Source organism: Excalfactoria chinensis, chromosome 2 (genome assembly GCF_039878825.1).
Source record: "Excalfactoria chinensis isolate bCotChi1 chromosome 2, bCotChi1.hap2, whole genome shotgun sequence".
Lineage (NCBI taxonomy): Eukaryota > Metazoa > Chordata > Aves > Galliformes > Phasianidae > Excalfactoria > Excalfactoria chinensis.
The window spans coordinates 16,873,010-16,882,376 of record NC_092826.1 but is presented as its reverse complement, the minus strand read 5'-3'; the positions used below and the strand labels follow the sequence as shown (position 1 = coordinate 16,882,376).

The 9,367-nt window shown below is 46.4% G+C and overlaps 1 protein-coding gene across 1 annotated transcript; it reads right to left on the bottom strand.

Annotated features, from left to right (window-relative positions):
- Positions 1-3,193: 3,193 nt before the first annotated feature.
- TMEM74 (transmembrane protein 74) lies at positions 3,194-6,707 on the bottom strand. Its single transcript, XM_072329805.1, has 2 exons — positions 6,611-6,707; positions 3,194-5,658 (listed from the first exon to the last, which is right to left on the bottom strand). The coding sequence occupies exon 2, from the start codon at positions 5,449-5,451 to the stop codon at positions 4,492-4,494; it is 960 nt and encodes a 319-aa protein (XP_072185906.1). The 5' UTR covers positions 5,452-5,658; positions 6,611-6,707; the 3' UTR covers positions 3,194-4,491.
- Between the last annotated feature and the right edge of the window lie 2,660 nt (positions 6,708-9,367).

Here is a 9,367-nt window from a genome sequence, read left to right as displayed (position 1 = left end):
CTCAGCGAGGGGCAAAGATAAGCACAGTGACACAGCTCAGCTTTACAGGCTTTTATTTTTTAATCTTTACAGAATGCTGCTGCAATTATAATAAGGCATCAAATGCACGACTGAAAAGCTCACGATGAACTGTAGTGTTTCGCCCTTTTGTGGGACAAAAAGGGGTTTTACAAGATTATAGCCGTTGCTTTTCCCGTCAGTAAACTCGCTACTCATTACAGACAGATCTCTAAAAGAATTACAAAGATTAAAAAACTGTAAACGTATCAAAAACAGCGTCAACCCAGCATAGCATCCTTGGAGAGAGCTTGGGGTTCCCTGCCGCAGACTGGGTTTTGGGCTGGCAGTGAGGATGGGGCCCTACCATCACCGCAGGCCTCGCTGTGGGCAGAGCCCCTATCAGGTGTTTGGCAGCTCCCAAACGGCCCAGCCTCTATCACAGGTTTCTGACTGAGAGAAATAAATAAAAGCATTCACTGGGAGTTGTTGGAGCACTGGGGGCACAGGGAGGAGCCCCGGCTGAGGCCTTGTGATCCCTCTCCAGGCAGGCAGCATCCCAGCAGAGCCCAGCCACATGCCCTGGCATCCTGGCTAACAAATCATGAGGTAGAAGTTGGGCAAGTGTCACATTTTGCTGTAAGGGATGGTCAGGAATAAAATGTTCCTCCTCGATATGAATCATGGTTTGTTTCCAGAGTGCTACAGATGGAACCTGAAACCCACCCGGGATGCTCCAAATGTACATCCTCTAAGGAGGAAGCCCTCCAAAGATCCATGCAATAAGTTTAAGCCCAGGAAATTTAAAAAATGATCCTCACACTTACACCCTTAAAGCATTTAGATTTTGAGCAGGGGAACTCAAATGACTGGGATGTAGGAACAGGCAATTAATCACCCTTGGCCTCAGCCTTTGGTACAGCAGTTTAAGACCAGAGCAATGTGAACAACTGTCTACAATGCAGCAGACAAATACGTTCATTTCCTACAACCAGCACCCAGATAATGAGCATTTGGGTTTCTCTCACATTGCACATCATTAGAACCTGAGAGTCCCAAGGTTTTATATCACACAGCCAACCCACACATCCTTACCATTTGCATAAGTATCTTGTTTGGTGATCAGAGAAATGTCCTGAGATGTTTTATCTGCTAAACTCTTGCACTCCATTCTCTAAAAGTCTGCCTTCACTTCTTTAGTAGCACACATGAACACCAAGATAAAGGGATTGTGTTACCTCTGTCATTTATTTATCTTTTTTTATTCCTCACACTTCTGCAGTGTATACTTAGATTATTAGGTTGATTTATGTTTCTTTAAAATGCTCAGGGAATATTTGAGGGTTCATTTAAGTATTGCAGGCTTATGATCTGTGACAGGCATTTTACAAAGTGTCAGAAAACTTCTCGCTTGATAATAATATACTGGCAGTCTGGGGAACATGCTCTTTTCTAGCGCTAATAACCAGCATTAAAGCATGCCATGGTTCCTACAAGAAATCTGTGATCCTTACAGAGTTAGCTGTCATCTTCCTGCAATTATGGGATGTACTCCAATTTTATGCATATGTATCATTAAAAAATAAAAATAATGGCTCTCAAAATCACCAGCCTCTGCAGTGTACACGAACACAGAGCACAGGGCTTCCCATTTGGGAGGATGAAAGGGTTCTTGCCCCTCATGATGTCTATCCCCTGCCTTGTGCTGGGTGCAGTCTGCTCTCCTGTTTGGCAGGGCCTCCCCTGTGCTTCTGAAGGACAGGACCAGGGTTGTGCCCTTGTACCCACAGGACAAAAGAGAGCTAGCAATCAGCCTTTCTCCTCCATGTCATGCTTCTCAAGCAATTTCACTTGCTGTTCTCACTGATCCCAATGGGCTGAAGGTTCTCCTTACATAAGTAAGCTATTCCTCTTTTTTTTTTTTTTTTTTTTTTTTTTACCCTAGAAATTCATAGAATCATGGAATCTTTTGAGATTGAAGGGACCATTAAAGGCCATCTAGCCTCACTCCCTTGCAATGAACAGGGACACCTGCAGCTAGATCATATTGCTCAGAGCCCTGTCCTGCCTGACCATGAATACTTCCAAGGTTGAAGGCTTCCACCACATCTCTGGAGACCCTTTTTCCAGTGCTTTATCAAAATTCAATCCACTGGCCTCACCAATTTATTCCTGACTCCCTGATGACACACACAGAGGGATGCAAGCCCTCCCAAGGTGACTGCTGGCCACTGCAAGTTCCTGCCCACAGACACTCTCTGTATCATGACATAACTGCAAATAACATCTGTTAGGCAGCAGTACTGCCAAACAAGGCTGCTCCTTTAGTTACTAAGTAACACAACTAATGCAGCAGCTAGAACGAGTAACAGCTAAGTAGCATCTCTTTTGCAGGGTAAAAGTTAAAGCCTGAGTACAACATTATGCTATTTACAGCAACCAAAGGCATGAAGGCAGAGTGGTGCAGGTTCTCCAGCTCTCTGCAGAGGGCAGCCATGCCCACTGAGCCCAGGGGACTGAGCACAGGTGGGTGCCAGGCACAGGAGCAGCATGTGCCTCCTGCCATGAGCAGCCTGAGAAGAGGGCAAGAGGGACTTTAAAACACAGAACAGAGAAGATACGCAGTTTCCCTGCTACATGTAATGTGGGCTGAAATGGACCATAAAAATTCTCATTTGGGTATAAAATACAGCTTTTCCCTTCGCTTCTCTGAGTCACACCAGTCACTGAGAGTCTCCTTTGGCAGCCAGGGTGCTCCAATTGTCGTGTCAAACTGTCCTCCAAAGAAGAATAAGGCAGCAGTCATGATCTCCACCAGTCACAGCAGACTGAGAAGGAAAGCAGACAGGCTAGGAGCTCTAGCTGGGATGCAGAGATCTCAGAAGCAGTGAGACCCAGCACCACCTGTGCAGGAGGACTTTTAGTTATTCTAAACCTTGCCTTGCCACCCCTTCCCAAGATCCTTCTCAGGTATTATCTTACAATAGGAAAAAAGTCTCATTCTTCAAATATTGGATATTCCTTATATTTGAGATTTAACCCATAGCTGACAGCAAACCAAGTGTTTCTACCACAGTTCTGCAGACAAGGTCCTCACAGACAAAGCTCTTCACTTACATTTGGCTTTGGCAGGGGCTAGAACAATTATATATCAGCAACCAATCACAGCAAAAGGTCAGCGGTGCATACAACAACCTTTGCTGTTTTTCCTACCATCACAAGAGCACAACTTTAATGCTCCTCAGAGATTGGTTGATACTAAAGTTAATACCATCAGTAGTACAGGTTTTTTGTTACTGTGCCACATAATGATGATTGATAGTGCCATGTACCCTCAATCACCCCCTATGTTAAGTGAGTTCCATGCCATCTAGTCCAACTGCTTGATGTATAACCTTTGTATTTCCTGACAACTTATATTTTATAAATAATTTGGCTTATATTGAATGAGCCCCAAAAGCTCCAACCTGACCTTTTGTTTCTGGTAATGAGAAGGCCAGCAGCCTAGTGACATGAAACAGAAGTTTCAAAAGGATTTGTGTGATGCAGACAGGCCCGCTATAAGCAAAGCCCTGCAGTGGAGCTTGAATTTCTTCCGGCATCTGTACTGAAGGAGATGTGTTCAGTCTCTGCTTCTCCATGCTTTTTTACTCTTTGGATCTTTTAAGACTCCAAACAGGAGGTCAGTTAATTCAAGCGATGGCAGTTTTCATACAAAGACATCTGTCCACCGGGAACTAAACTTCCTTTATATGGGCCATTATAGATATCAGAAGTTAATGACTATCAATCATTACTAATCTGAACTGAAATGGAACCACTGACCTCAAGCTGAAAGAGCCTTTTGTCTCTCACCAATACCACCGTGAGCCATATGGTTCCTCGCCCTTTGCCTCTTATTTTTATGTTTTAAATAGCCACCACTAATTGCACCATTGCTTGAAAATACAGGAGATTTGTGGTAAGCCATGAATAAGCAGTCTTTTTTGTCCATAGGTCTCACTCATACAAAGGAAGGGACTGGTTTAAAATTTAACTGTAAAAAAGTCTCTTTTAATTAAATATCAGCCTTGCTTCTTAACATGACACCAAGCAGACAGTTAATAATCCTTCTGTAGGCTGCAACAAGCTTCCAAGGTGTCAAGGTCGTTCCTGTTCTATATATGAGAGTAATAAGAAAATTATGTAGGCAAGACACCAAAGGAATGTTTTCTGTAAGGATAAAGGAGTTATCTAAGGAATCTACTTGTCAAAAATCTCTTTTTATTCAGTGGTTTTCATTATTTTATACCAATTGCATTTGCTCTGGCATGTTCTCCCTTTACAACAAGTGTTCATATAATGCAAACATTTGATTAGAGAGCTCGTGAAAAGACCGTTCTTGTCAGAAAAACAAACTGCATCACCAGCTATCTTTAGCCACATCTATTTTCTTTAATGAAACACACTTTTTTTTGTGTGTGTGGAAATGATGCTTTAAAAATCATGACCACACTAATTATCTATGGCAAGCACATCTTCCTCAACTAATGACAGCTCGAGTATATTATCATTTGCACCAGACTTCATTCTGAAATTGAACGACCCGTAGAGCTTTGCAGACTCCTTGGAGGACGCGAACCTGCTCCTCCGGTACAGCTCCCCTTTCCACATGGACATCATCAGCAGGCTGGAGAGCACCACTCCCCCCAGGGTCAGGAGACACAGTCCAGCAATAACGCAGCGGTCCAGGTGAGCCCCAATCCTGGCACTCTCATTCTCCAGTCTCTCCATCTCCCGGGCAGCCACCGTGTTGGGATCCACAGTCACATCTCTGGGTACCACGTAGGAAATGATCACCAGCAAAATCCCACTGACTAGGAACAAAATGGCACTGATGAATCCATAGTCCAAGGATTTCCCAGCTGCTGCCTCTGAGGCAGCATCATCCTCCTCAGAGACCAGGGAGGGAGAGTCGTGTGCCCACTCAGGAGGCAGCTCCCGGCAGGAGTGCTGCTGGGGAGCATCCTGGCAGCCTGTTGGACTGGAAGGACTTCTTGCATGCTCCAGGTTTACATTTTCATCCACATAGCTGAAGGATGTCTCGAGTTCCTGGATACAGCAGCAGGGTTTCTTCTTCCCTCCATCCTCTTCCCCTGGAAAGTGCTCGGGCAGGTGGCAGGGCTGGGAGTTGCTGGGAGGTGTGGAGTGCTCCTGGGGTGAGCTGCTCGAGTGGGAGGACAGGGGTGCTGGGGTGGGCTCAGCCATGGGGCCCCTCTGTGAGGGCTTGCAGTGCCTTTCACAGTGCAGGGCTGCCACAGCCAATGCTGCTCTGGAGTCCACCTCGTCTGTCTCATGCTGCTGCTGCTGTTGCTGCTGCTCATAATGAGGTGCGGGCAGGCTCCAGCCAGCAGCGGGGCCCAGGGCACCCTGCCTGCTCTCCTCAGCCAGATAGAGAAGCTCCATGCAAGCCATCGGCCTCCCCTCGGTGAGCCCTGACTGCTGGGCTACCGCATCCTTCAGCAAGTGCTGCCCCTGGCTCACCAAAGCAGTCTCATGGTGCTCGAGCTGCCGTATCCCAAAAATCTTCTACTCTTTCACCATCGTTTTGTTAGGGACATGGCTTGTGTCAGCTGCTAAATGATTAAACAAATCCCCTCTGACGTTCATTTCTTTTTCGGTCTGCAAATGAAATAGCAGAGGGGAAAAAAAAACAAAACACAATAACAAAGGCAAACCCGACAACCTCCTGACAATACGTTAATGAAGCAAAGAGCAGATAACACAAATGTAATACATCGCTCGTCCTCTCCGCTGCTCAAGGGGAGATGACAAACACGATTGTTTTAACCACGAACTTAAAGCCATAAGCCTCTTGCAGATCCAAAATCTATTAGGGACTCTAATCAACCTTTGACACCAATATCCAATTAAGGCAGTAAGTCATCTGCAGAGCACAGGGTAGCTGGAATAACTATGCAAAATGACAGAGGAAAAAAAACCAACAGCTATTTTCCTTCAGATTCAAGTAACTTCCTCCCCTTCAAATTAAGAATTTTAAACTCAGAGAGAGAGACTAATTAGAAAGAAACAAGCAAATCCCACACAGCTCAGTAATCCAGGATCTGTATTCTCCGGTGGAAATCTGATAATCCTATGGGAAGAGCGGTGCTTTCCTATAGCAGATCTCCAGTTTGATTAAGAGCTTTCAGAATGAAATTATGCCTCAACGACTGATGACTCAAAGACGGATATTACTTCTCATCTGCAATTAATTCGTTATCCCCCCCTTTCCGTAGCCCCCTGGACAACCCGAGACCGAACTCCCCGTGTAATTAGGGGGAAGCGCAGCCCCGCGAACGTGTTGCACACGCAGACGACACATGTGCGCCGATGGCACCGAAGCGATGCGTACGGACGCGGCTCCCTCCGCTCTTCCTGGGACCTCAGCGGCCGCTCCATGGAACGCGCTCGCGGGGAGCGGCTGGATGCGCGCACAAGTGTGCGCCCCGCCGGTGCGGAGCTTGCATCCGGCACACACACGCACACACACACACACACAGCCGGCACACCTCCTCTTGCCCCGGCTCCCACCCCTCGGCACAGCGCAGCGCCGCTCGCCCCGCACACCTACCTGCAGCCACGGCCAGCGCCCCGGGGCTCAGCCGAGCGGCAGCGCCGAGCCGCGCCGGGCAGCGCCGAGGCGGGCGGGCGGGAGGGCTGTGCCGGCGGGCGGCGGCGGCGGCGGCACTCTGGGAGTTGTAGTCCGCGGGCGGGCGGCGGGGGCCGGGCCGCTGCGGCAGCGCCGGGACTGCACAGCCTGGTCCGGGGGCCGGGTTGGCCCCGCCTGCAGCGCGGCTTGAGGCCTCGCCGGGCGGCCCCTGGAACGGGGCGGGGGATGAGCGGCAAGGGGGCAAACCGCGTGAGGATGTCTAGCGTGGTCATCGCACGCGCTTTCTCCCGCAGAACCATAACTGCTATCGCTGTAGTGTATGGAGTAATAAAATCACCTTCTCAAACGATCTCAGCATTCCCAAGGCTGAGACTTCAAGAAGCGTTACCGGAGCTGTAAGACTTGCAAGGAAATCTCAGCAGCTCGCTCCATGCTGGCAGGCTGGCCACCCGCAGCTCCTCACTTGGTGTGCAGGAATAAATGACTGTTAAAACCACCGCTGCCAAGCCGGCATCATAAAAAGAATGAGCAATTGCTATGAGCCTTTACTGAATTTTCTTGCTTGTGCTTCCTCTGAAGGAATAAACTGGGTTATGAAAATAAATTGTGGAGCAGGAAGAGGAGATTTATCGTGGATGGATATTGTGCCGTCGGGAAGATACCAGGCTCTGGGGGGCGTGAAGGGAGGAACTTGGGTGTGGAGCTGAAAGGAAAATGTCCATAGGGAGTAAAAGGGAACAGCACCTGCCTGGCTACCAGGGAGGAAAGCAGGAGCAATGGGGGAAAGGAAGCAGAGCCAACAAATAAAATAAAATAAAATAAAATAAAATAAAATAAAATAAAATAAAATAAAATAAAATAAAATAAAATAAAATAAAATAAAATAAAATAAAATAAAATAAAATAAAATAAAGTAAAATAAAGTAAAATAAAATAATAAAATGACAAAAGAATGGACAGAGTGTCTTGAGCTGTCTCAGCATCAGGAAAAATTCTGTGTAAGGACTCCTTGCCAGTTCTGAAACACTGCATCAGGCAAAAAAAAGTCAACACTTTGAGGACAAATCCAGCTGATGCTCAAAAGATCCAGTACAGAAGTTTCTGATCTTTGTGACAATAACTCTCACCAGTGTCAAAGCTGCTTGCTGGGACATGGTGATGCCAGCAGGCTCCCATGGATGAATCTGCCCCCTGTGCCCATCTGAGACTGCTGGGGCTGGTCAGGAGAATTGTTTGGAAGCAGCTCCGGGCAACATTTCCATTAGCAAACTGCACTTTCAATGCACTGAATGCTGTATTGTTTGTTCTTTGAACAAAAATTGTTAGAAGAAAATTACGGAATGGGAAAAACAGCATAGGCTGTCCTTAGAGCTTTTTGTAACAATCACCTCTTTGAAAGAAGTACAAAGAAGGAAATAAAACCTAATCAGAGAAACAAACAAGTATATCTATAAATTGTTCAGATACCTTAGAGCAGAAACAAGTGCATATTATAAGACTACTGTGTATTTCCATTCAGGAAGCAGCGGGATAGGAACACGCAGCAAGCTGCACCTGCCAGCTCATAGAGACGAGTCTTAATTAAATGACTGACAGGAAAGACCTCACTGTTCAGCCTGACATTGCAGCCTAGAAGAGTGTAAGCCCTCTCCTGGGCTTCAGCACTATTCGTGGAGGCCTTGGGTGGGCAGCTTCTTTCTGACAGTGAAGACAGAGGCAGGAAATTGTCGGTGAGCAGCAACTGGCCGTGTCATTGATCCTTCAGAGCCCCAGAAGCTACAGCACTATTCTCAAGCACTTGCTGGGACCGTAGCTATTTGTTATTTACCCACTCACAGACGTCTTGCTGCTCTGCTGCCCACACATCTCTCTATTATGTACCAGCTTGTGTTGGGAACGTATATTAATTTGTTGCTAATAATTACAGTTCCACAAAGTGAGGAACAGAGAGGGAGCCACGACTCTGTCAGTCCAAATGTTGGCATTCTTTTAAGTCTTCCCATGTGATGCTGTCTCTCATTTACCACCTGCAGTGCACAGGCTCTAAAGCAAAATCCTTGTATAGTCATATTCCATAACACTGACATTTCTTTTCCTTGTTTTGGATGCAAAGAGTTAACAGCATTTTTGTTTAAAGAATGTAAGTGACTGTTGCCAAAGCTCGGAGGTGTGGAGGTGGAAAGATGAATGCATAGCAACACATACTCTACAAACACAAATACAGCTGGTGAAAAGATTAATCAAGCAAGGGCAGGAAGTAAGAACATTTGTCACGGAAAAAAATGGCCACATAGAGCTGAAAAACAGATTGATGGACATACAATGGGACAGGAATAAAAGACTGGAGTAGACTGTCAGAGTTGATGAGCCTTGTTCTCTCTGTTGCAGCCTACCACATCATAAAGTCCTTTCAGAGACTGAACTTTGCTATGGTAGCAACACAATGATGGTATGGGATGTGACAGTAGACTGATAAAAGTGTCTCAGTGTGAATATATGAGACTAAATCTAAACCATGCTCTAGACCTGCTTGGAAGCTCTCTGTCAGTGGACTCAACTATAGGTGGGTATGTATAATAGATATAACATTTCTGTTCTGGGTAAGCTATGCTCGGTGTAAGACTGGAAGAAGGCATGTGAGGATCTAAAAGTGGGTTCACTCCAGAGTTTTCCAGTGCTGGGCAGGTTTCTCCATTAAGCATTCCTCCAACCACACTA

Bases quoted from the DNA above. Each gene is read 5' to 3' on its own strand.
- TMEM74 (XM_072329805.1), bottom strand. From the start codon at position 5,451: ATGGCTTGCATGGAGCTTCTCTATCTGGCTGAGGAGAGCAGGCAGGGT.